At 36.6% G+C, this 26,954-nt stretch overlaps 2 protein-coding genes across 2 annotated transcripts in view; one reads left to right on the top strand and one right to left on the bottom strand.

Annotated features, from left to right (window-relative positions):
* Window positions 1–450: 450 nt before the first annotated feature.
* On the bottom strand, window positions 451–25,439 carry LOC114361785 (glutamine synthetase 2). The gene is made up of 8 exons (XM_028316963.1): window positions 25,300–25,439; window positions 13,869–13,915; window positions 9,736–9,933; window positions 7,585–7,746; window positions 6,839–7,052; window positions 4,674–4,931; window positions 3,306–3,445; window positions 451–1,994 (listed from the first exon to the last, which is right to left on the bottom strand). Exons 2-8 carry the CDS (start codon window positions 13,894–13,896, stop codon window positions 1,846–1,848), a joined length of 1,149 nt encoding a protein of 382 aa, XP_028172764.1. The 5' UTR covers window positions 13,897–13,915; window positions 25,300–25,439; the 3' UTR covers window positions 451–1,845.
* The window catches only part of LOC114361784 (chromatin modification-related protein eaf-1), an 82,563-nt gene continuing 66,876 nt past the window's right edge, over window positions 11,268–26,954 (top strand). The window contains exons 1-2 of the mRNA XM_028316962.1: window positions 11,268–11,380; window positions 11,908–12,083. Of these exons, the coding sequence (XP_028172763.1) occupies window positions 11,302–11,380; window positions 11,908–12,083 (255 nt within the window). The 5' untranslated portion in view covers window positions 11,268–11,301. The remainder of the gene's footprint in view (window positions 11,381–11,907; window positions 12,084–26,954) is intronic.

The following is a 26,954-nucleotide window of genomic DNA, read 5'->3' as shown; positions in this document are numbered from 1 at the left end:
TGGGAATCCTTGGGGGAGGCCTTTTTGCAGCAGTGGACGTCATTTGGCTGAAACGAACGAACCGAATACAGCAGCGTCGTGGCAGCGTCGTGGTTCTACTTATATCCAGAGGAGCCAGATAGTGTCCACTCAGGCTCAGTCCCAGCTCTTTCTTAGTTCACTGACCTTCGTGTAAACTTGACCATAAAATGAGATTTGAGTATATTTTTAGTCAGTCGATATTCTTCAGGTGCGCGTAGATTGGCGAGTTCAATTCCAAAAGTTTAATTGCTAATATGAAGCTTGCTATATGGATCTGATTTCTCCTTTCGCAATGGTGTCTTATAACTGAACATATTTTAATTTATCCTCTACTGATTTAGATATTTTATCAGATAAGTTAGTTATGTGTGTCTGTTAATAATGTTGGATCATTAATATTTTACGGCAGGTTTAAATTAAACCACACGGTGCATACAACAAAGTATTATTTATTTTTCATAACATCTCAATCGCAATCTGATTATAATCATAACATATTCATAAACGACATAAAATTTGTCAATTCATTCCACATTCGGACGCATGCTAAACAAATATAAAATTCACAATAAAATATAAATATACCATGAGCCAAATCTATTAATTGTGCTTACATGTACTCTGGTGTAAGTTATATTTATCTCATAAGTGCTAAAATACGAAAGGCCATTATTTAGTTCGCAGCACATACACTCTATTATATTATTGTATGACAGTTATATTCATAAGATTTATAAATTACTCTAACATCATGCAACTTCCGTAATAGTTGCCAGTAAATAATGCTCTAACAATGCAACTAGTATAATAAACATCGTTTAAAATAACTGCTCCAATAATTATTCGGGTTAATATTCACTTGACTAAAATTCAATTATTCACCTAGGCATTAAATGAATATGTTAGAAATAATGATATGTGGTTATTTGTATACGAATAAACTATTTAACATCAAAAGTAACAATTAAAATTTATATATCACATAATATTCGTAGAAATTATATCTAGTATATTAATATTATTTTATAATAATATCTTATGTGGTCCTTTGTAACGCACTACTGCTAACCCGTGCCCGCTTTTGTGTTGCTTCGACATAGTTCCTGCTTCTAATCTAGCCATGCCAATATATTATTTTTCATTAAAATTTACCTCTAGCATTGCTAATTAGTCCATACTGCGTGCTACAATAGCTTTCAAATACGCTTGCGTTTATATTCTACATAAAACTACATTAGTATTAAGTAAAGTAAAAAATATAAAATTTACTGTGCGGCACTGTGCAAGGCTATGGTTATTAGTACCTCTGTTGCTTAATTTAACTATGGACTGATTTACAATTATTGCCGTGGCTCTGTATCTTAATTAAATATTAATGTGCTTATTATGCATATCTCGCGAACCTCTAACTCCACGTGCTGTCACGACGGTTGTCGTAAACAGTCGGGTTCAACTGTAGGTCGTCGTGGTATCTATTGGAAGATCTGCGTGATAACTTGGTACAAGTTACATGGAAGTCCTATGGAATCACTATCTAGTTTATTGTTAATGCGATGATTACATTGCTTGTGTTAAGGGTTTAGTCTGTTTTTCATTTTTGCAAAGATTGTGAACATTGCTTAGATTTATCGCATTTTTCGAGCAACGACGTCGTTGCAGAGGCGGGTACGATTTGCATTGCTTCATAAGTTTATTGAAAAACAGACGGTTTTATGGTAAACGAGGTGTCGACCAGGTACATAGGTAATGCTTAGGCACAAAGTGGGCGCTGGGCCGGTGCTAGCTAGCTCGCGCGGGCGTGGTATAGTGCGCGGGGCTCGTGTGTTATTCGTTCAGTATGCAGGTGCGCATGAGAGCGTCGACCACGGCGTAGGGGTCGCAGTTGGAGGCCGGTCGTCGGTCCTCCAGGTAACCCTTCTTCTCTTCAGCCACCGCGCGCGGTATCCTGATGCTGCTGGCGCGGCTTGCGACTCCTGTAAAGATGTTGGAGAGTTTAATTAAATCCTAATCTTTTATCTTCTGTAGTAGGTGTGACCTACGACAGTAACACTTTTAAGAGTAATCTAAATTATTTCTGATCGGTAGCCTTTTTAGCGCCAACATGGCTAAGTATATGTATAGCGTAATTGCATATTAATTAGGTCTCGCAGAACGCTTATTGCTGACACATTTTAAGTTGAATTAATAATTGCTATTGATCGATGTATCGCTCGCTACTGTTCAGACGTCATTTATTATTAGTAATTACCTGTAATTTTTAAATTAACACGAGCCGTTCGACGGTGTCGCGAAAGAAACAAACGGTTCCGCATTCATAAGCTACTGCAGCTTATAACATCGATTGAATTTGTAAAGAAATGACCTACAAACGTAGGAAACACTTTTTATCGATCAGTAAATGTAATTAGCAATCGGTAATTCAATAAGGAACAAAAATCTCATTGTTAGTCTTGTAGGCCGCTTGATTTACTATCAAGGAAGTCAGTTTATTCGACGTGCTATTCACCGTTACTACTGCGGAAATTTATTTACAAACTTTATGTAGGCGTATCAATGATTACCTGAATAGATATAATACTAAATCATTATTGTGTTGATTTATTTACCAGTTCCTCATATAATTTATATAGGGAAATAACAATCAATGTTTGCGGCAGTATTATTTTGCTCCACCTACTTAAAATGTACTGCGACAACAGAAGTTCTACGCATTAGATTTAAATGCTTTTATACAAAACAAATTATCATCAATGTAGGTTTACGACATCTACGGCATCTACAAAACGGGAAGAGTGGGAGTTGACCTATTCTACTCTGCTGAGTAAATATGAAAATTTGTTTTTCCGATCTTATTTTGTTTCACTACGCGTGAGCTATTGTTAGTACAATCAGCGTCAAATAGTTCGTAACACCGAAAGTGGCCAAAAAGTTGACAACACAACCTTATTCCAATGAGGGCGGGCTATCGTTTTTATACTTAACAGTTGGCACCCCTGGCGATTGACAGGACCTTACTCTACAGTGGCGCCATCTTGATGAGTGCAAATGCGATAGTCCTCCTACCACTTTAGCGCTCACAAGTTGGCGCCACTGTCTTCGCGACTAGCAAGTGACAGGACCTTACTCTACAGTGGCGCCAACTGGTGAGCGCTAAAACGATAGCCCTCATTGAAACAAAGACGTGTTGCGAACTTATTGGCTTACCTTGGGTGTCACGAACTATTTGACACCGACCGTACCTACATAGATAAATGACGTTTAGTTGTATGAATGGTGATGTTTACCTGCACTGAAGTCATTAATACTGGCGGTTTCGTGGAGGCCGGTCAGACGCCTTTCGTTGTCCTTCCCGCCGCGCGGGTCGTACACCTTGATGTGCTTCATGTGCACTTTAGACAGCTTGTCTATCGCCTTCTCGATCTCACTGCAAACGTGATGCAAGTTTAAATCAACTAGGTCAAAGGAGTTCGACAATCTGCTGCTATTGAAAAATCGCACCCATTAATACAACTGGTTAAGATGCTGCAATGTTTAGTTATGCCGTAGTCTGTTTGAGAAGCAAAAACTGCAACGCTCTTGAAAATTTTTAGTAAATAATAGTCCCGCTATTCCCACATCTCGTTCTCACAGCTGCAATTCCTGTGTTGACAGAATCTACTTATAGCTTGCTTGTATAGTGATAGGCAATAAAATCCCAACCAGTGAAGGTCAAGTTTGACCCGGGGGAAAGTTAAACTGTCATTGGACCCGCAACGAAATTAATCAGAAGAACATAGGAGGAACTCGAAGTTCGTAGGTACTGAATTATTTTGTTTAAAAACAATACCCCGAATAATTGTCTACTAATTATTAAATCGGACAAATGAGAAGCATAACAATTACTCATAGTTATTTATGTAAATGACAGTGAAACCAATCAACCTTTAGTAATCAGGTCTTGAACAAAGTTAAATCTTTTAACCTAACAATAGGAAACAATTATTTTCCGGTAAAGTCAAGGTTTTTGCCATGTAATCTCAAGAGAGCATCTTTGTTAAAACAATGTATTCTGATTGTAACGCTATTTTATTACAACCATGTCTAAGAATGTACGGATGACGGCATTTAAAAGCTATGCACTACCTATGCATGGCATCAAGTAATTTTAATAGGTGCGATTTTGGAACCAAAAACAAAAATGTTTGCTATTCTTATTCAGATCTTATCTGCTTTATCTGTGTTACTAGCTAACATTAATAGTATTCGATATAGCTATAGTAAAGATCCAGAGGTCTCAGGTTCGATTCATAGCTAAGTTCTTTTAAGACCGCTTAGCTAGCTTATCAAAGTCTATCACCATAGTTATGGTTAGATAGCCAGTACCTCTAGTAGGAAAAACTTTCGAGTTCGTTTCGTTGCGTATTCAAAGTGTCATCGAAAAATTTTATATGAAAAATTAAACAGCGCCCCCTATATTATAGCCGCCCTAGGGGGCGCTGTTTAATTTTTCATACAAAATTTTTCGATGACACTTTGAATACGCAACGAAACGAACTCGAAAGTTTTTCGTACTAGAGGTACAGATCCTCAGTGGTGAAGTGAAGCTCGCGCCTATCTTCAACCTGATCATCCATCAATGAGAAGATACAGACAAAGATCTAAAAAATACTTACATAATACCGTTCTCTTCTCTCATCTTCTTCGTCGAGAAGTTTGTGTGGGCGCCAGATCCGTTCCAGTCCTGGACCGGCTTGGGGTCGAAGGACACGATGACGCCGTACTCTTCGGCCAGCCTGTGCAGAATGTATCGGGCGACCCAGAGGTCGTCGGCAGCGCTCACACCGACCGATGGCCCCACTTGGAACTCCCACTGTGAGGGCATGACCTCCGCGTTGGTGCCAGAGATTGGGACTCCAGCGAATAGGCAACACCTGTAAGTGACAATGTTTTTTATTGTCTGAAGAGAAGGACGTTGTATGTATTTAGACATCAGGCAAATTTAAAGGCCATTTTTTAGGGTTCCGTATTTTATATTTAGACTGTCGTGATAGAATATATGCTTATGTTAGAATCTTTTGAGCTTTTGGGGATGGGTCTGTTTCACCGTTTGCCAGGAAAGTGTATGATAACCTTCTAGAAACTTATCTGTCGGATAAACTATAACTTTTAAAGTCTTAACGGTTTTTAACTTTTTATTTGCTACAAACTATCAAAAACCTGTGAAACTGGCCTTAACATATTCGAAATTGTTTATTGCCTTGAATATTGTTTGTCAACAAAACTAGGTGTTTAGTGCATGCCTCGAGAACCGTGGAAATTAACTGCATAATTAACGCTAGCTGGCGGCATTGCGCGGTTAATCACTGCCAGCGCGGGGGTTTCAAATTAGCTCACATAATTATAGGTACAGTCATGGCTGAAACTGTCTGACCTAAAAAAATCTGACTTGCTTCCCGCTAGATCAGTACTCAGAAGCTGGAGCTCAGAGCTGCAGTCAGGCGTCAGATAGTTTTTGACACCCAAAGTAGCCAAAAAGTTCGCTACACGTGTGTGTTACACAAGAATGAGGTTGTGTTGTCAACTTTTTGGCCACTGTGGGTGTCACAAACTACTTGAAGCGAACTGTACTTCTTGCCAATATAATCTATCAATTTTTGTACCAGTAAACCGAATTACATTAACACCGAGCTCCCATTTATCTACATAGTCATTTGAATTAACTTGCATTGATTACAAAGCGAAGTAAATAAAGTAGGTAAGTAATGTAATTAGTAGTACTAGGTAGGTAATTCGGGTAGCCCTAGTGATGCTCTACCTCTGGGCTTCGGCTTGACACTACTTTTTGGGACACCCTGTATAAAATAAGTCATCGATAAGTTAGGTATGGAATTTACTTAATCTTTTTATTTTTATGATTAGCTATTATTTCAAAACTTCGAGTTCCGGGTCCAGAAACTGTTTGCTTGTTTTTTCGGTCGATATGCGTCTTATTATAATTATTATTCATGTTAATAACATCTGGCGTGTTACCTTTAATGGAGACATTTTATACCTGCTTTAATAAGAAAAACAGAACTTGTTTTTGTTATGCTTCTGCATATCGACAACAAACTTTCATATTCATCATACGTAGAAGTAAATGCGTCGTGGTTGTAAAGCAGCAGCACCAGTCATTTGGAATGCGTTCCGCGTCGCCAAAGGACAGTAACTAGGTAGGTAATCAATCTCAATATATCAGCGTAAGTTAGTATGCATATAATCGACCTTTATTATAAGTCAAAGAACCAATTTTATCCCTTATTTGGAGTGACAATTACATATTTTTAGCAGGAACACAAAACACGCACGTTTTACTTAATTATACCTACACCTTTGAAATTCTTGTTATTCCAACAAAACTCAGTTCCCTATGATTATACGATGGCTTTAAGGTAGAAATCTGAAGGAAAATGGTATTTAATCAAATTAATTGATTAAGGATAGACCTCGTTTAAAATAAACAAAGACGTTATTTATTTATAGCAACAAATAAGGCCAACGACTATCTAAATGGTCATTTATCTGTTTGTTAGTATAAACTCTAAAAGAAAATAACGGAAAAGTTATGCTCGTTTATTCTTAGACTGTTTTTGCTTGATCGTTCTTTGCTCAGAAAAACAGTAATGCGAAACTAGGTACACCTAATAATGGCAAGTGGCTATTTGTCTAATGGATATAAATATGTATAAAAAACCCCAATACGTTGCCGAACTTTCAGAAACTTGTGCTTAAAATGTTGTAACGCCAGTCATTGCCCCATCTGAAGGAATAAGTATGTAAGTCATAAAATGAAAGGTACCTGTAATGTGCCTCTACAAGATCACGCGCGAAGACTTTGTTGGCGCCCACGCCGCAGTAGTAAGGGCCCTGTGGTGGGGGGAAGCCGCCTGGTGGCCACCCGAAGGGGCGCAGGTCTGAGTCCAACAGGATGTACTCTTGCTCAATACCGAACCACGGCTCTTCATCGCTGCACCTGTCGTATGCTTCCTGACATTTGACACGGTTGTTGCTGCCTGAAAAAAGATGTCGAAAATCATCAATAAATTCAAAGCTATGACGAAAACACTGCAGTAAAGCAGCCTGACTATAATTTACTGACCGAAATCGACCCATTTGTCTTCCATTTAGTTAATTAATCTCGAGCCTCGAAACTCCTATATGGGTCGGCAGGTCAGTAAACATCAAGCTTTTACCTAACTAAAAGCTGAAAGGCAAAGGTTAAAAGTGGAAAAAGATGAATGTGACCTCCCCGTGTAATCAAACAGGCTTCGTTTGCCTACGCTGAGAACCAAAAACCAATTTCGTTAAAAGCATCTAATGAACTTTGGTATTAAACGTTAATATGTCACGTTACATTGCTATTAGGTTTTTACGATAACACGGCTATGATACTGTAAACAAAGTTCTAAGACTCCGACAAATGCACGTATGTCATGCAAATCATACAATGGTATGTTACGTTAAATTACTATAATTATGTAAAACTTTTCATATTTTCTATCTTTCTTCGTGTTCTATCTAAAACATAACGAAGGATGAACTCACTTGTGGGTTCCATGTTGTACTTGTAGGTGTCGCTCATGACCAGGATGTGGTTTCCGCGGCGGAAGGGGTCCTTGTAGATGGCACGCGGGACGAGGAATGTGTCGGAGTTGTGACCTTCGGCTTGGCCTGTGGAGCTACCGTCGAAGTTCCAAATGGGCAGCTCTAAAAATGGGCAAATAATCAGGTTTCCACGAAACGGAAAATTGTGTTGCTATCGGTACTTTTCTAGCTATAGATTACTGTCTTGACCTGATCTACTTAGTAGTCTACAAATACAGGGCTATGACACTACTTATTCCTGAAAGTACGATCTTTGGTCGTTTCGAATTCTGACTCATCCTGCATTTTAAAATACTTAGTACTACAGATGGTTAAGATCAATATTAAATGTATACCTTTCAGATCAAGAATACGGCTAAATTCGTATAATAAGTATCGAAAGGTCTTTGTAAAAAGAAAACTCAACATATGTGCGTCTTCATGAAATTCACTGAATATTTTTATAGCGCGCATGTCATTGGGTACTTTTACATTGACTCGTGCTGTTTACTGTTTATGAGTACATTCATCCTGTTGCCAGTCATAGCACGTATCATACTGAAATTGTATATGCACGTCAGAGCATATACAATTTCAGCCTGCTTCAAATACCACGTCCTACTTTGCATTTCGCAATAACTAACTATACATTCTAGCTATACTGCTACATTATATCCACTGACTAGATAATTATTTATAACAACTCCTAAGAAAATTCCATCTACGAGGTATTTTTGAAACTGATTGGACGTCACGATGAGTAATCACTTTACTAGACGAGAAATAGGTACCTACAATCTACATATGACATACTCGTATACAAGTAGTTACATTTCTACGACTGCGGATAACATTATTGCTGTGAAACCTTTTAAATTCTCATCAAAGCTTTCCCTATTTTCAATTTCCCTTAGCTTGCAGCGAACGTCGTATACGTTATCTAGGTCCGTGGGGAAAAAGTAGGGGGGCAGAAACTCGAGTGCATGCGACCATTTTAGGTTTCTTCTGACGTTGCACATGAATTTCTCGTTCATTTCTTCTAATACACGTGCTAGTTTATCTACAAATCGTAGAACACTCATGTTAAGAGTTCATAAATAGCGTAATGGCGACCTATAGATACTACACGGCAATGTTTACCAACATCTCATTCGTCGAAGGTCGAATCATTTACATAACTGCGCTAATTACAATTGTTAATGAGGATGTAATAAAACCAGGCTAGCTAGCTAGTCAATGGATAAATTGGTCGACTAACAAAACGGTTTTAGACTAAAATAATAGTTTATTTATGCGGGTACCAAAACTAGCCTGTAATAAACAATTTCAGTTGATTTAACTGAAATTTGCATGTTGTTACAACATTGGTACCTATTAAATAAGTATGTACTCAGATTATGAGATGTTTTACAAAGCTAGAGTGATTCATTTATTGTACATAAGTCCAAAAATTTTACTGTACCTAATGACTAATATGAATCTTGATCTTTTAAAATAATATATTAGTACCCATCCTGACAATTCTATGAATAATAATGTCGACAGCTTCGACAAAATCGATATCATCGCCCCAACAAGCACTCTCTAAATTAAAGGTATTCCCGGCAATTATTTTGTAATTAAGAATCAAAACAAAGAGTTTGGGTGCCAACATGTGCTGTTGCTAGGTTGTTGATAGCTACAATAAATCAGTGTAACATTTCTGAACAAAACTTTTGACGTCGACAGAGGTCCGAAAAACATTTAAATAATATCTTGCATCTTTTTATTTTTGATTTTTGTGTAGCTCGTGTATTTAATAAGTATTTTTGAGTTGTTCGTGTGTCCAGCATTTGGACCTTGCGTCTACGTATTGCCATCTGGCGGATTTTTCAATCGCGAAAACCCTCATTGATTAGCATGCAATATTTTTAAGCTGCGCGTAATCAATATTTTTGAGTAGCGCGTAATTAATATTTCTGTGCGTAATGACTATTTTTCAGTGGCGCGTAGGCAATATTTTTCAGTAGTGCGTATCTAATCTATGTGTATTTAAATTGGAGCGTAGTTAATACTTTTCAGTGGCGTGTAATCAATATTTTTGAGCAATATTGTTGTGGTCCCGTTTCTTACCTTTTGGTACTTTTGGAATGAAGTTCAGCGTCCTGTCCTTACACCGCAAGTGTTCCCCGGTGCCGTCGATCCATATGTACGTGGCCAGGATTTTATCAGCTGGCAGGGGCAGGTCGTTGTACCTGCCCAGGAGTGTCTTCGATAGCACCGCATTTGGAGAGTTAGTCAGGACAGGCCCAGATAATATCTTCGGGTTATCTGCGAACATAATAATTAAGGCCGGGTAGCAGTGAAAATGGCGAAAATGAGGTTTTCATTTTTGATTTTTGAGGTACTAAACATAAAATTTGTTTTTCGGCAATAACTCGGCTATCCGATGAGACTCGAAAATTTTTGTAGGACACTTTTTGTAGCTTTCTTTGTGCTCTACAATAACGCCCGAACCATTTTTAGCGTATCATGCATCGTTATCGAGATATCGATCGATAAAGTCAAAAATTTTGGACACAAATTATTTCGGAATAATTAAATAATTAACGTCAGATACGTACAACATAACTTCGAAGGAAAGGTTGCAATCATATTCGACGGTTATCCGACTGATATGACACTCGCTGGAACGAAAACTTCGGAAAGAGTACGACGTTCGAGAAAAAACCAATCGCCGGAGTTCACATTCGATGAGACAACTACTCCAAAAGTTAGCCAGGAGAAGTTTCTCACAAGGGATCAAAACAAGAACCAACTAATACAAATGCTTTGCCGTTACTTAAAAAAAAGTAATTAAAAAGTAATTAAAAGTAATTAAATTTTACTTTTTACTTTTTAATTAATTATTTAATTATTTCGGAATTTTTCATATTTATTAAGACCCAAAGAAAAAAAAAGAAAAAAACAAAAATTGTGTCCAAAATTTTTGACTTTATCGATCGATATCTCGATAACGATGCATGATACGCTAAAAATGGTTCGGGCGTTATTGTAGAGCACAAAGAAAGCTACAAAAAGTGTCCTACAAAAATTTTCGAATCTCATCGGATAGCCGAGTTATTGCCGAAAAACAAATTTTAAGCGTTTTCCAAGATGGCGGCGAAAGCTCCTAGGAAAGTTTGGTCGACAATCTCAAGTTAAGCTTTTCTAGGTATCCCCTACAACATATTAAAAAATTAGAAGCGCAAATTCATTTTCTTTTATTTGCCTTTTTTTCGGACGAAATGACTGGACTATAACAACAAAAATAGTAATAAATACAGACTGTCAACATTTAGGGAATTAAGCTAGCTGACTAACAGACAGACAATGGAGGCTTATTATTAAGATTATGTCGCGCCTTTGGGTACGGAACCCTAAAAAGGTCGCTATATTAGGGAGCTTACACATTGCGATTTATTGTAGCGATACAAATGCGCGACTGCATCGCGATTTTATTATCGCGTGTGTTTAAAGGCAGATGTTTCGATGCTGCATCGCGACTGAATAGCGTTTGTATCGCTAAAACAGTCACAATGTAAAAGGGCCTTTTGATAGTTCTTTATGTTTTTGCCCGTAAAAGAATATCTGAGCAAAGCAAAATTTAATTGTTCGCAGACGACTGTGGCTCAGCTTAAGGAGAAGGTTCGAGATCAGATGGGAATAGAGCCGAGCCTGCAGCGTCTTATTTTTTGTGGAAGAGTCCTTCAGAATGAGAAAAAGCTATCGGATTATGGTAAGTACTACTAACACTATAGGATTAGGTATTTTGCAGAATTTCTAGAAAGAATGCAAACTTGGTATTTACGAAGTCAACGAGATCTACGAGTATAATATGTACCTACCTACAATTCAAAACTTAAAATAATGATGTCATCCAGACCAGTTTTTCGAATAGATCTACATAATGCAGTCTTACATAAACTAAGTTGGTTGACTAGTTGAATAAGTTAAGAGTTCTACTATGCTTAGGTGTGATGTTGTTTTTGTTTGACAAAAGTGTACTGAAAGGGTGCTCTTACAAATTGTAATTATGATTAAACTATATCTACTACTGGTTGAATATGTACAGGCACAATACTGTACATTTTGTTGTTGACTGCTGTCGACTATAATTATGCTAATAATAAATGATTTTTTATGAGTTATGTCTTATTTACTCATAAATATAAAGAAGAAAATCGCCAATAACGCCAATTAATTAAAAAAAAAAACGATATTTTTTATGATGTGATATTTTTATAAATGTATGTTTGTACATAGACGTCCAAGGCAAGGTGGTGCACCTGGTGCAGCGAGCGCCTCCCGGACCCGAGACGCGGAGCTCCAACGCCCCGCGGTTCTCCACCAGGAGCCGCCCCCAGATGCACGCCAGCACCACCTTCGGCGGGCCCCCCGGCGACGACGGCGAGTTCCAGCAGGAGATGCGTCGGCTGATGGTTAGCAACCTTCTTCATACGTAACTACGCTCCCCGGGAGACCGGCAGCTCCAACGCCCTGGGTACTCCACCAGGAGCCGCCCCCAGATGCACGCCAGCACCACCTTCGGCGGGCCCCCCGGCGACGACGGCGAGTTCCAGCAGGAGATGCGACTGGTGCAAAAATGAGCCTTCTATACCAAAGTGGAGGGGTCTCCATACAAATCATTGCACTAAATTCCCTACTAGAGTAACTTATCATAAAATGTTTTTCCAGTCGCTCAAGCTTCCAAGGGCCTACCGATAGGTCGGGTGACGTAATCTTGAAATTCTTTAAGCTGGCGCAGAACTTCCAGAAGGTCAGGCGACGCCACGGCCACTTTGAACCGTGTTTACTTCTGCAGTTATATTTCATATTTATTCGATTCTAGAATATATTCCCAAAAAGTCTGTAAGGTGTTTTAATTTGTATCACTTGGATATGATTTGTATTAGAAAGTGTTGTGAGTGTGACGCTTGAAGGGAAGGAAGTCGACCTAACCTAACCAACTGCGTATTTCTATACTATGTAGCTGGAAATTGTGGCGGGAGCTCTTTGGCGCGCTGTCTTCGGCGAAGAATTGCGCGCGCAGATTTTGACAGCGCGAAATACCTACTTTAGCAGAAATACCAAGCCTTAATCAGTAATGACCCGGCAACACACATCGCGATTAGGCTTAGCTTTTGTCTGAAATAGTCTTCTTACGAATACCTACGGCTGAAAAGGACTTGCGTTTTTCTATCAGAAATACCAAAACTCGTAAATAGAACAAGCTGTGAAAGTTTTGATGAAAATGCATTTTAATGAGCCAATTGTTTCCCTACAACGTTATAATGTTTAATTGTATTTTGTCCTAAGGTTTGTCCAAATAGGTAAGTTCAAGTCAATGAAAAGTAACAAACCTCCTCGACGGTCTGTAACAGATTCCGACATGTTTACATCAGTCAACTGATAATATCCTTTGACATTTCGCAAAGAAACTGAAACTCGATTTTCCTGTTCTGGACTGTCCTAATAACACATTAACGTAGAAATAACTGTGCGCGTGTTACCAAGCGCTGTGGAACTCTCAGCAGACGTAATATAAACAAAAGATTTCGTTAAAACATAATTATTACTCGTTCTTATCGCGGCTATCACAATAAATTTGACACTGAATGACGTGCGTATTGTTTTTCGTTGCACGATGATGACAGTTACGTGTACATCCAGTTCCATGCCTTGTTTATGAAATAACGTCGCGTCGGTTGTCTTCGTCATTTATTGATTACTTTATCAACGAAAGTGTTGGTTAGTTTCTGTTAGTTTCCTTGTCGGAAACTTTGGATTCGTCCGCTCGATACGTAACGATAACGTAGAAACTATCAGGATACTTTAATATTGCTGAAATGCCTTAGCTTCGATTCCACGAACAAACAAGTAATCGCTTAAATACTTGGCAACTTTGCTTATCTGATTGTAAGTTTCTTATATAACTTGGCAGTATTTTAACATAGGTACATAGCGAATCAAGTTGGGAAAGAAAGCAAAGTGCTGGCTGGTTTACTAAGCCAAAGAAGCGTCACGAATATTATTTTTGGAGATGCTTCAATGAAGGAGATGCCATTATGGCACATTAGTCGATGAGATCGGATGCCGTGTTAAGTGAGAATGATTCGTGTGTGTTAAGTGTAAGGTTTAATTTTGTCAGGATTCCAAACATGCATTAACGCTCGGCCCAATGCATCGTTTTGGGTGGTAGTTAAAAGAACCGTAATTAATCTTACCTTCTATCTTCCCGTGTGTATCTGCCATGTTGCTCTGCTTTTATTGTCTGTAACAAAAGAAAGATACGTTATTAATTGCTATTCAAAATATTAAAGCCGTGGGTATTGAACGCTACAGCCTCAAGGGAAATAAAAATTCTAGGAACATCCGTGAACTCATTGCTTAGAAACTAAAGGTATAGCTTCTATTAATAAAATGATTATAATATTAGACTTTTAGATTTATAAATAAACGATAATTATCTAAATAAAATTTATACGCAAATAAGATACAGTGGAACTAAATCTGCTGGTCATTCTTATTTATAATTTCCTTGACATTTACATTGATTATAAAATCTAATGCTTAACATAATGCCCACGGTGGCAAACGTAACCCCCTCGTCTTATCGCCGACAGCATAGAGGTCAATTTTATATTATACAAAAACATTTACGACTCCAGCTTCAAGTTTAAGGCCGCATATTTTTAGTGACGTAATTTTGACAGAATTTAATATCTTAAGTGGGTACATTGGGCCACTTTATGATGGGCCAAGTTGTCCTTGGAATAGGTATTAAATTGACACTTGTCGCCGTGTGAATAAAATACAAACAGACCCTTGACACAAAACGTGGTTATTTCGTGAAATCGATTGGCGTGTTGCCCAAACTAGCTGTAGTACGCCCACCGCGTGGAGGCAGGCACGACCGCTGCGTGGCCCAGCGACAAAATCAATTAAATGCCCAACTTCTTCGACTGACTCTTCATAATATTCAAATATTTTACTCCTAAATTATACGTAGTAGCTATCGGTAAAATACTACTTATTGCATAACATTTAATTCTGTCAACCTTGTTCATAATATTGCGTGTCGAGTTGACTTGAAATGCGTAGTAAAGATCGCGGCTAATACAGCTGATAGCCATTAAAGAGTTAGCTATGAGTAATTTTTATATTCCACAATATTATAATCAATGGCGCGTAATATTATGTTTGCAGAGTGCAGTCACGTTACACGTTCCTCTTACAGTATTCCAAGCTGGCAGACGATTAGATTTATGTCATGCCTAGCATACATGAAACTGCGGCGCTATGCTAATCGGTTTAATTTATTAAAGCGCATGAATTTATCATAAATAAACCAAGGTGATGTAAATAAACATGCTTTGTTGTAGTTATAGAAACGTAGGGCGTTGCTATGTCGAGCCCTTTGTAAAGCCGCGAGTANAGCTTTTACTTGAGTAATGACGATTCTTTCTTGCAAATTTTAATTTAAAATGTCAATCTTATTATTTAGCTATACGAATACAACAAAAAAGTTAACATAATTCCGTATTCTTCATTACAAGGGTACATTTTAACATAAAAACTGGAGATTTTTTAAAAAATACTTAAATCTTGAATAACTTGGAAATGAACAAGTTTCGGACATGGTGTCATATGACTTAAATGACTGCAAATAAGCTCTACTTTAACCCCTTTCAAGGAATGTATCGCTTTACCTGTCACCCTGTATAATTGTGCTACAATCGCCAGAAGTAAATTCTTACACAAGTAACCAGCCGCACTACTATAGTCTTTTTCACCTAAGATGATCCGTATGACGTTTCGAGTTTGATAAATTTAGAGATGTCACATAACTAAACCATAGCGATTTATCTATCGATTTTATTCGAAGAGTTAGTAAACCTACTTTTAGAGAAATATTTTGTATAGGTGTTATTTAACAAAAAAACAGGTTTTTTTTAATTACAAATATTATTGTAACAATTTTTTATTGATAATATTCAAATTTCATGGTTCGTGTTAAAAAAAAACGATTCCTAAAAAGTACTGGTTCTGTTTATTTCAATTAAAAACTATTAAATTTATTTTCAATGCGTTTATTAAAGTGAATAAACGAAAAATATAGTTGATTTTTGTGATGTTTTTAATAACTAAGTATTTACTGCAATCGATTAATGAACCGCGGAAATAATCGATTTTATTATACAAGAAATACCCCAGCACTAAATCTATTCCGTTTCACACATTGCGTACATTAAATAAAAAATATTTTTACAACGTATTTAATTAAAATATAATCAACAGACTCAGATTTTACTGTATATTTCAAGACAAGTAGTTAATTTTTTTTTTATTATATTGCTAATAAAATATCTTTTTTTTTTTCAAAAATATTCTGCATATGTAGAATGCGTAATATGGATAACCTTGAAGTGTCATACGGATCATCTTACGTGAAAAAGACTATAGTTCCGAACGTTGGTAAATTTACGGACGTAAGTAAGAGATTACTTTTCAATTTGTCCAATAGGGCTACTACATAATATACTATAGTAGGTATGTGGTACTGGTTGGCTGTGTAAATGCGGACAAAGTAACTTAAGGTCTAATGAATAATACATGCGCGCTCAAGTGCGGGCCAGGCTGAGAATTCACTTAGTAAATAGCTAAGTAAGTAGGTATAGATAAAAGACGTTATAATCAAAAACTAGAAACCCATTTCCCTACAAATATGCTAAGGCTGAGTTGCACCACCTAACTGTAACGGTAACTATGACGATAACCGGTGCTTTTTGTATGGAATTTGACAGATTTTTTATGTTTATCAAAGTTAAAGTATGATGGTGCAACTCAGCTTTAGTTTATTAAATTATTTATGATTATTGATATATCGGTACCTACTCTTTAACTAGAACAAAATCTGGACCTTGCTAATATGTCATCATCACACTAGGAACACAAATACTTAATTGAAGATCTATGTATACTTAATTGTATACAATATTATAAAACTGAAGAGTTTGTTTGTTTGCTAGTGAATGCGCTATAAGTTCAGGAACTGATACTTTTTATGTTGGATGGCCTATTTATCGAGGAAGGCTTTAGGCTAAATAGCATCACCCTACAACCAATAGGGGCGGAGCAGTAAAGACAAATGTTGCAAAAACAGGAATTTAACTATTTTCACGCACATTAAATAGTTTTGTACTACGAGTAGGTTCGTAGTCGCGGACACAGATATTCTATAATGTAGGTTATAAAATCACCTCAGTCTATTTTACGTTGTTTACAATCTTTGTCACAGATTACTGTATATTTTCCTGCTGTTTACTGCAAGATTTCATACTTTATCATTGTTGTTTGTCAATTCTTATTAATAAACTATATTATTTTTATTGATTACGAGTGGGCACTATCTAAGTGGGTTAATACGAGTAGATTAATGACAAACACTAATGACGCAGAAAATTATCAAAACAAACATCGTTAAAACATTAATAATGCAATTACGAAATTAACACACATTATATTAATAGTTTTTATATCCATTTGTTTTTACAGATGGTAATTAATGAGCCAGAAAATTGTATGTTACGCTAAAAATTTAGAAACTATTGTTACACTAAAACATGATTTTACGAGACATACATTAATCTTCTCTTTTTATTTCCGCTATTTTAACAATTGTAAGAAAAAATATTTGGACACAATTAGTATTTTAGAAACATGTTTTTTTTTTTTTTTTTTTTTTTTATTTAAAAACCAACAGGGATACATTGAAAATATTATTTATAAGATTTAGACTGTTAGTATAGCCAATGAAAGGTTTCCCTTTTTATAAAAGTACATTGTTGTTGGGAAAAAATATGAATAAAAGATGTTAAAAAAATGATAATAATTAAAAATAACAAAAACTCACAAAGAAGCAATTCATTGCGTCAATAATAGTCAATGGTTTCTGAGTGCCTTAATGACGTCCCTTTTAACTGTAAATTTAGTACTTGCAAAAAGGTCGATGTGTGCAAATTGTTTATTGAATGCACTAACAAGTCGCGACAAGACTGAGTTTCGATTGTAATTTGTATAGTGCTGGGGAGTATCCAACAAAGATACGTTGCGGGTGCGATACTTCGGAGTACGAAACGTGATCATCGAGACCAAGTCCGGGCAGTCAATCCTGCTATTCACTACATCGGACAACAAAGCCATGTCCAGGACAACACGCCTGTGCTCCAGAGATAAGAGGTTATGCTCAATACAGCTTTCTGTGTAACTACTAATGCTATTACGACAGCGAAAGTTGAGGTGATTTATAAATATTTTTTGAATTCTTTCAAGACGGTTTTTGTAAACTTTGTACTGCGGAGACCATACGGAACCAGCATATTCCAAGACACTTCTAACGTATGCAAAATACACCATTTTGATTGCATCGATATCTGAGAATGGCTTACAGATGCGAAGAACAAAACCCAGATTTTTGTAAGCTTTGCCGATAACATATTCAATATGGTCGGATAGTATCATTTTATGATCGAAATACACGCCTAGATCCCTTACATTTAGTTTTCGACTGATTTCTGATACTTTTTATCCCGTTCGAAATAAAAAAAAAGTCTGCTTATTTATTGTCATTAAGGCGGAACAAAGTTCGCCGGGTCAGCTAGTTTGTTCATAAATTCATGTTTCCAAGTCGATTTCTTATTCTTTTTTTAAATTCACAGGTGTAAATTAAGTGTAGATACAATTAACTCAATTTAATGTTTTGTAATAATACAGGGTGACAGGTAAAGCGATACATTCCTTGAAAGGGGTTAAAGTAGAGCTTATTTGCAGTCATTTAAGTCCTATGACACCATGTCCGAAACTTGTTCATTTCAAAGTTATTCAAGATTTAAGTANTAAGGGTTAACTGTATTTAGTACTTGCAAAAAGGTCGATGTGTGCAAATTGTTTATTGAATGCACTAACAAGTCGCGACAAGACTGAGTTTCGATTGTAATTTGTATAGTGCTGGGGAGTATCCAACAAAGATACGTTGCGGGTGCGATACTTCGGTGGTGGTGGTTTTTGGTGTAACTTATTTATTACATAATATTCTAAGTGATAATAAACAAATATAAATGCATCAACAAATATAACATCGTGTATCAGTCCATCAGACACTTGAGCTAGCTTTCTTTATAGGTAACTCCATATTTATATGCTGATTTCCATGATATGGTTGGAGCAAACGACTGAACCTCAAGTATGAAATCAGAACAAATAATTACGTCGTGCGTGTTCCACACAAAGGTAATTTGAGCGCAGCCTGGCTGCCAACTCCAGTGTTAAAACGTCTTTGTCGTGATTCAAAACACTCATTTCTGGGCCTTAGGCTGCCAACTGACAGCAATTACTGTGTTATCTCCGCTTGTATAGACACAAAGAAACGCTAATGACCTGCAAACCAATCAGCAGACGTCACACTCGTCTCCGTTACATTGTTATGCATAATGTAAATACAGTCCACTCTAAAACTCTATTACCATATTTAAAAAGCATTTAGTTTAAGTATGTACATAATTAGGTGTGTTAACCAGCTAAAATTAGTATCAATTTGACAAAGTAACCCGTATAGACATTGCAATTGAATGACATACCGTCAATTGTCCAAAGTCGATATCGTGGCTTTGTTTCACAAAATGCATTATACTGATGCATAATCATCACGTCCATGACTATCAATCATTCAACATTCCTGATTGCCCCTATTCACGACTAAATATCACTCTTATTAAACCGGCAACAATGAATTCAATTAACGTTGAGTCTCAGTTTAGTTTCCTTTGTTGTTATTTGAAATTAGAAAGAAGTACAGGAAATATTGAACGATAATCAAAAGTACGTAATAAATTAAATCCAATAATGAACTACCTGGTACTACAATGTAATAACAAAACATAATAATAAATCATTTTGCATTATTACCTACTTTAAATTTTAGTTTGTTGTTTAAAATTGTCCGCGCGGCATAGCGGCCCGTGAGTCGGCGGAAAGTTAGAGGATAAAGATTATTTCGGTCATTGGCGCAAACACCTTTGTGCGTGAACTCGAGGTAGTAAGTATGTGGATACAACGCTTTGTGGCGTAGGTTAGTTTGTGTTAGTTAACTATAGATTAACATAGTTTTCATAGAGTTATAGAATTGAGGGCTGATTTTTCAACCGTCGGATAACAAACATAATAAATAAATTCGGCACTGACAATTTCAGTATGGGAAATATGACAAAATGGCAAGTTTATTCTTCAGTTTAATGGTTAAAAGATATCTCACAAATGAAAAATCCACCCTGAATAATCTATATATATAAAAATGAAACCCGTTTCGCGTTGTCACGGCATCACGTGTGAACGGCTGAACCGATTTCGATAATTCTTTTTTTTAAATGTTTGTGGAAGTCCAAGGATGGTTCTTACGGAAAAAAATATTAAGAAAATCTCTACGCTAAGGCGGTACGAAGTTCGCCGGGTCAGCTAGTGTAATATAATCTTGAATTGCCTTCTTTACTTATTCAAAACTAAAATAAACCTTTTGTCATAGCTTTCCGAGATCGTTTGGAAATTCACCTTTTTCATACAATTATAGTAAAAGCTGGGTAAACTTTCTGTCATGAAAATATTCAGTGTGCACTTAAGATTTATTAATTAGTCATTAACTATCAGTTAAAAATATGTGCTAAAGAAAAATGATAGAAAAATTAAATGACCACATAAGCCCTGATATAGTAAACATTAATCTTGAGCCTAACTATAAATATTTATAAGTAAATATTATTTATAGATCCATGGAAACAAAAACCGTGATGATTTAATAATTTTCAATAAACAATAAGTGTATTAACTAAATAGGTAACGAGTGTTTACTGTCGATAACCACAAGATGACGTTGGGATGACGCGCTTTGCATCATTTTGATTTCGGATTTAATATGTTATCTTCTGTTGGTTATAGAACATTACTTAGTTGCGTCATGTGCCTACCCACGTGTTTTTGACTACACTTCAGTGAACGAGATATAAATTTCATCACTTTGTTGTGACTATATCCATTTAAAAGTCAGCAATAAATTTTTTAAATTCATAATTAAACCTACGTGTCATTTTTAAATTAGTTGGGCAGCTTTCACATATAAACTAACACCTAAATATTATGTGAAAAACATTTTTGTGGAAAATAATGTGACACCTATTTTAACAAAGAATCGATTAAAAGTTTTCTTCTTTAGAAATTAGTTTAATTATTATTTATCGACTCTACATGCAGTATGATTGTTTAATTAGATCGCAATATAATGTGAAGAAATTATTGATTTATAGTGTAACTTAATTGGATAAGTTAGTAAAGTATAGGAATGTTGCAACTAACTTTAAAAGTATTAACAAAATGTTACTAAACCAGATCAATTAATAAATTTTACTAATTACTTAACTGTAAGACAGTCATCAGCTGAATCACATGAGGTGATTGTTGTGGAAAATCTAGGCTGAGTTGCACCACCTAATTTTGACGGTAACTTTAACGATAACCAGTGCTTTTTGTATGGAATTTGACAGTTTTTTGACGTCTGTCAAAGTTAAAGTATGGTATGGTGCAACCCAGCTTTAATGTTTCCTGATAATGTTTTAACGACGAGAATAATAATTATTCTAAAGACATTATAAAGATTTCTGAATGTTTTTCGAGGAAGTATGGGGCTACCCATACAAGGCGCAGCGACCGGCTTTGCTCACGAAGCACTACTTTACTGGTTCCAAACCAGTTGTTAAGCAATTTTTTGCTTCATTAGCTTGGGCACATGACTCGTTAAGATGATAAATACCCACAACGATTTCTCTCCCGACTCCGCAAGTCAGGCGGCGAGGCACCGTGGAAAATTCATAATATATTCATACAATCGTCGGTTGAAAGTGTGTAAAATGGGTCACAGAATTTATTTTGTTATCCTGTGTTCTTGTATTTAATGTTTAATCTTTTGTTTTCCGTACCTGCTTCTTGAAAGTATAAGCTGCTTTGATCTAAAAAGCTCCGAATATGTTGTGGATTGGAATCGGTCTCTTTAATGCCAAAGACATGGGGTCTATTGATGCTATAATTAAACCCCGGCGCTGTTCAACGCGAGGGGAACATAATCATACTCGAAATAGATAAAGCGTTACCCACTTTCCTATCTAACTCGATATAGTTAATAGAAGTAGGTACATTATGAGTTACATAATATGTTTGTTTTGTTTGATAAGTCCGTGTTATCGTCTAGTTCAGTACGGCAACATCAACTGCACAGGGTCGATTGATGTTAGCAACAGCCGCCAGACGATTACAAAGATAAAATTTTATTAGATATCTAATTATACTAAGCCTAATATTATTTTTAACTGCTGCTCAATATAAGTCTATAAAGTAATTTATTAAAGTGCTATTAATAACGAAGCATTAGGCATAACACGTCATGAATTCGTGCTATGTTTTTGAATGAGAGAGATCTCGACAAAAAATGCCCATCAATAGAATTAACAAGTGCCTACATACGGGAAAAAACTCCGCTTTAGATTTTTAAAGTCCGATTGACATTGACAAAATAAATCCGCTTTGAAGAAACATCAGTACCTACCTAAATTTAATTGAGGTAAAAAAATTAACATGAGTGAATACCTGTGTAACCTAATACCTACATAAACCCAAATATTTGGGTCAACGAAGTGCCAATTCGGCTTTCTTTCAGATAGTTTTCAGAATTCAAATGAGAGTTTTCGTGGCTGAAAAGAGTATCAGCCGCATACGCACGCGTATCGCGTATGAGCGATCGTGACTGCGCGGTGATTCACATTTTATTTGTTTTTATTTTTAAATATTGCAAGGCATTGGGCTGGCGAGTAATGCTATTGACCTCCTTTTTCTTCATTACGGCTTTTTCCTTTTATAAGATAGGTCACTTTTCAGCATGAACTCGAATGGTAGACCCAAGTTTAATGTCAATGAACTTTCTGTGTATGCTTTAAGGGTTTTGTAGTCTAATCTAAAAATAAACACCTAACACCGTATGAAAAACAATGGCGCTCATTCAACATACTTTATTACGAATGTCCTTTGTTTACTTTTAATAGTGTTTATAGCATTCACGGCAATACGGTTTTTATTTGTGTTGTAGCAAGTAGCTATTTCCTATTCAACATATGCAAATACATTGTTATAGTAGCCTCAATGATGTAAGAGTTGAAAAATAAAATGAAAATTCTAGACTAGAGAAGTAGCAAAATGAAATATCGCGCTTAAATGATTGTAGTGATCGCCATAGAAGGCTACATTAATGTGCAATGTGCATATCCCACATCAACAAGGGTATAGGTATAGGGCTGCCGGCTTCGTGCTACCGCTACCGCCCAAAGAAAAGCAAACTCGACCGAATTCAAGAGGGAACTACCTACTACCGAAGTAGTTATACATAATTAATGTACTATTACTAGGTCAGCCACTCTCTACCTGCGACTTGCCGAGCTTTTGCAGGTTATGATTTTTGTAAATTACTCAAATTATTAAATTAATGCACGTTGGACACTGGTGGTGTTTTTTGATAACCATCTCTGTGCTGCTATCAAAGCTGACTACTGTGCTAATTAAGCAACCGTCGGACTGGCTTTATTTATTAAATTCATCTGGTATTTAGCTGAAATGGACGGTACCATTCCGGTTCTCTGAATTTCTAGGTCGCAGTCAGCCCTACTTGAACAAAGGGATTGGCAGTTAGCTCACTTACAAACAATTGACTTGGAATAAAATTGTTGCACGCGATGCATAATGTTACCGGCTATATCGGCCAGAGGGCTTGCGTGGGGATTAACCATTACATTTAATTTTTACACCGACTGACATCACGATTTTTGTTTAGAAAACCAATTTTCATGAATGCCTAAAACATCAAATACTCGTATACGGGCTTCCTACGTTACATTATCGTTCATTATTTCACTTTATCGGTTATGTATGACATTTAATTAATATTATAGGTACATATTTACATCTGTATAAATAGATAATTAAGTATTATCTAACACTAGTTTTATCCCGCGGCCCGCTTCGTTTAGATATCAGCTGTAAGAATAAACTTTACTAGGTAGTTGGGGATTTTAAATTATTTTATTTTTAAACCTAACAGTAAATCCAACCCAAGCACATAGTTCAAAAATACTTTCCCTATTTAATAATTAAATTCTACCCGCATTAATACACTTAAATTTTTCTTTTGGTCACTTCGGGGTTGATTTCTGAAACCCGTATTTTGTTTATACATATGTTACTATGTTTATTTATAGTCATATTGGACAGTCGGTTGCGCAACTAAGCTGCGGCCCCTTGGGTCACTCGTATTGTTCTGAAGCGCTACCCGACCCGACAAATACCACGTTACTCACAAGTTATAGACTCGTTAAGACGCCCGTTAAATATTCCATAGTAACATCAGATGTTTCTTATGTATCAAGAAAGGACAGAGTTTGACAAACAAATGTTTACGCGTACGGTACTTAATTAACCTAAATACAGTTCAAAAATGACTGATGATAATATCTGACTCTCATTTTCATTTGAACTAAATTATTTTTATATATCAAGGCACATATTACACTCTTTTCAAATGTTTAAATTGAATAATCTACACTGAAATCTCATTCACAAAGGAAATTCTTTGTGTCGATTCTCTTTTGTTGTAGTTTTAAATATACCATGGCTATTATTGTTGAAATGATTATATCATACACAATAGTGTGATTAAATCAATAGTCCCGCGTAGCAAGTGATAACGCTTATCTACAAGTGACTGCACCACGCACTGCGGATGTTACAGCGAGTGCGAGGATGCTGGATATTGCCTATTATTTTCAATCACAAGTAATTCTTTAAGCGCAAGGGAAACTCGAATAAACGCTGCCACCAGTTTCCTCGACAATCACCTTATCTCCCGGGATCGGCGGTAATTACCATAAACCTATTTAAATAGACCCTAAAGAGATTGGAAAAATTTCTCCGGAGAATTACTTTTCACTCGGTGTATTTCGTTCTAAAAAGTTATTTCCTGTCGATGTTTATAACGAAATAATCGCATTTTTGTAATCTTAATAATTTGGGCAGATAACGTTATACATATATTATCATTGCATATTTTTAAACATAAACTTTATCTGATTTGATTTTATTACGATTAAACTTCTTTGCCACGATATAAAAGTTGTAAAACAAACTTACTTCTCTCAGTTACGTCGTTTAAACTATTAAAGTTTCGTAAATATTTGTCGTTAGTTTCACAAGTGCAACAAGGAAATTTTGAACAAGTTATGAATCTTGAAGGGCGTCCACATAGATTTCGCAAAGCATCGATGAAGATACAAGGCAGTGAGATCGCGAGCGTTTTGTTACCGGCGGCAAATATTTTGGCCGGTGCTGATGCAATTCGCGTTGCAACGGAGTGGTGGCAGGCGAGAGGCGCGTGCAGCCCCACACGTGCTGAGGCCGTGCTCTCGGGAGTTTCCACACCCGGCACGCCAGCCGACCCTGGCCACCCGCTCGCCGCCCGCCAGACCGTCCCAAATCCCCTCTAAATTTAATTTCTGGTTTGTTTGTTTACGGTACCTTGAGTTGTGTCCGTGGAAACGCGCGATGCAGTTCGCGCGCCGTGATATCGTGTGTTTGAGTTTGTGTTCGAAGCTTTCGCGATTCGATCGCTCCGGTCAGCGCTCTAGGGATTGACTGGTGGTCGCGCGAAGCGCCGATGAATATATGCGCGCGCATCTCCCCGCGCCTGCGCGGTGGTGGGAGCACGTTACGTCGTACGTCAACCGCCGGATTCATTCACAGGCACTTACTTCGTTTGGGAACCGGGGCGGCACCCTCCAGTGGGAACACCTTGTTAGCGACGCAGAGGATGACCCTCCTGCTTCAATTGCACTACCTCTATTAGGCACCTCCATCAATTGGCAAAACGAGCTACCTTGGCCTGTTTGTTACGCACAAATAACGCTGCTATAACTTTTGCAAAGTTTTGTTTAAAGTTTCATAATTATGCGCGCGAAACCTGCGATAAGTTATGAATGCAAGTTTAATTGCGTGACGTTACAAGCAGTTTCCCGCTGTCCGCAACGTTTAGGATCGTGTCGTAACGTTAATATTTATGAAAATACACTAATAATTGTAATTTTGAAAGTTCGGACATCTATATTTAGGTACATTATCCAAATCAAACTTTTAAACAGTTTTCAGTTCATTTCAGTAAAATTTCAGAATTTCCATGAATGAAATACCGTTAATATCTTTGAACCGATTTCGTATTATGAAATAAAGTCCTAAGTAATACCTATCTAAAATAATTATTTTTATTTATAAATAGCTAGTTCGTTTAAAACTTAGACAACATTATGAAACTTTGGCAACAGCCTGAACAATTTAAAAAGCAGGTAGGTAATAAAAGATATTACCTATTCTTACTTAATAATGTTCATTTCAATGACACTTAACTCGTTAATATTTAAAATTATATATTTTTAATCTATATATACCTATATAAAAGAAAGTCGTGTTAGTTACTCCACTTATAACTCAAGAGCGGCTGAACCGATTTAGCTGAAAATTGTCAGGGAGGTAGTTTAGAGCCAGGAGAAGGACATGTAACATAATTTTGAAAACACATGCTGAAGAATCTATTGAAGAATTAATTTGAATTATTTCTGACGAGAGACTACTTTAAAATGTAAAATATGCATTATACCTAGTTACATACAAAGTTTTACTTATTGTATTGTTTTGAATGCAACGATTTAGCGGTTACGTCAGTCAGTGAAAATGAAAATGAGAAATCGTGGAACTGAAGATTTTCCTGTCAGTGGCGTTTTCAGTGACTGTAGTTAAGGTTCGGACAAACCAACGCGATCACAGCGCGATCAACCGGCGTGCAGCGATGGCGATCAATGCATTTAGGTCTGGTCGCCATCGCTGCACGCCGGCTGATCGCGCTGTGATCGCGTTGGTTTGTCCGAACCCTTATTAATTTTATTTTTCTAATCATCTTGTCATTTCATTGTCCCTGCAGTCAAGTATTCTGCTGTGGATATTCATCATCATCATTATTTCAGCCATAGCACGCCTACTGCTGTGGATATTGTTGATTATAAATTAATTTTGGGCTAAATATTCGTTTGTCTAACAGTGGTATCGTACAATACAACTACGTTTACTGAACTTAGTTGGAGCGAATCCTTAAGTTTTTTAACTATCGACAGTAATACATTAGT

Source organism: Ostrinia furnacalis, unplaced genomic scaffold (genome assembly GCF_004193835.3).
Source record: "Ostrinia furnacalis isolate ACB-3 unplaced genomic scaffold, ASM419383v2 OfSCF6000, whole genome shotgun sequence".
Classification (NCBI taxonomy): domain Eukaryota; kingdom Metazoa; phylum Arthropoda; class Insecta; order Lepidoptera; family Crambidae; genus Ostrinia; species Ostrinia furnacalis.
This window is presented reverse-complemented; position numbering and strand designations above follow the sequence as displayed.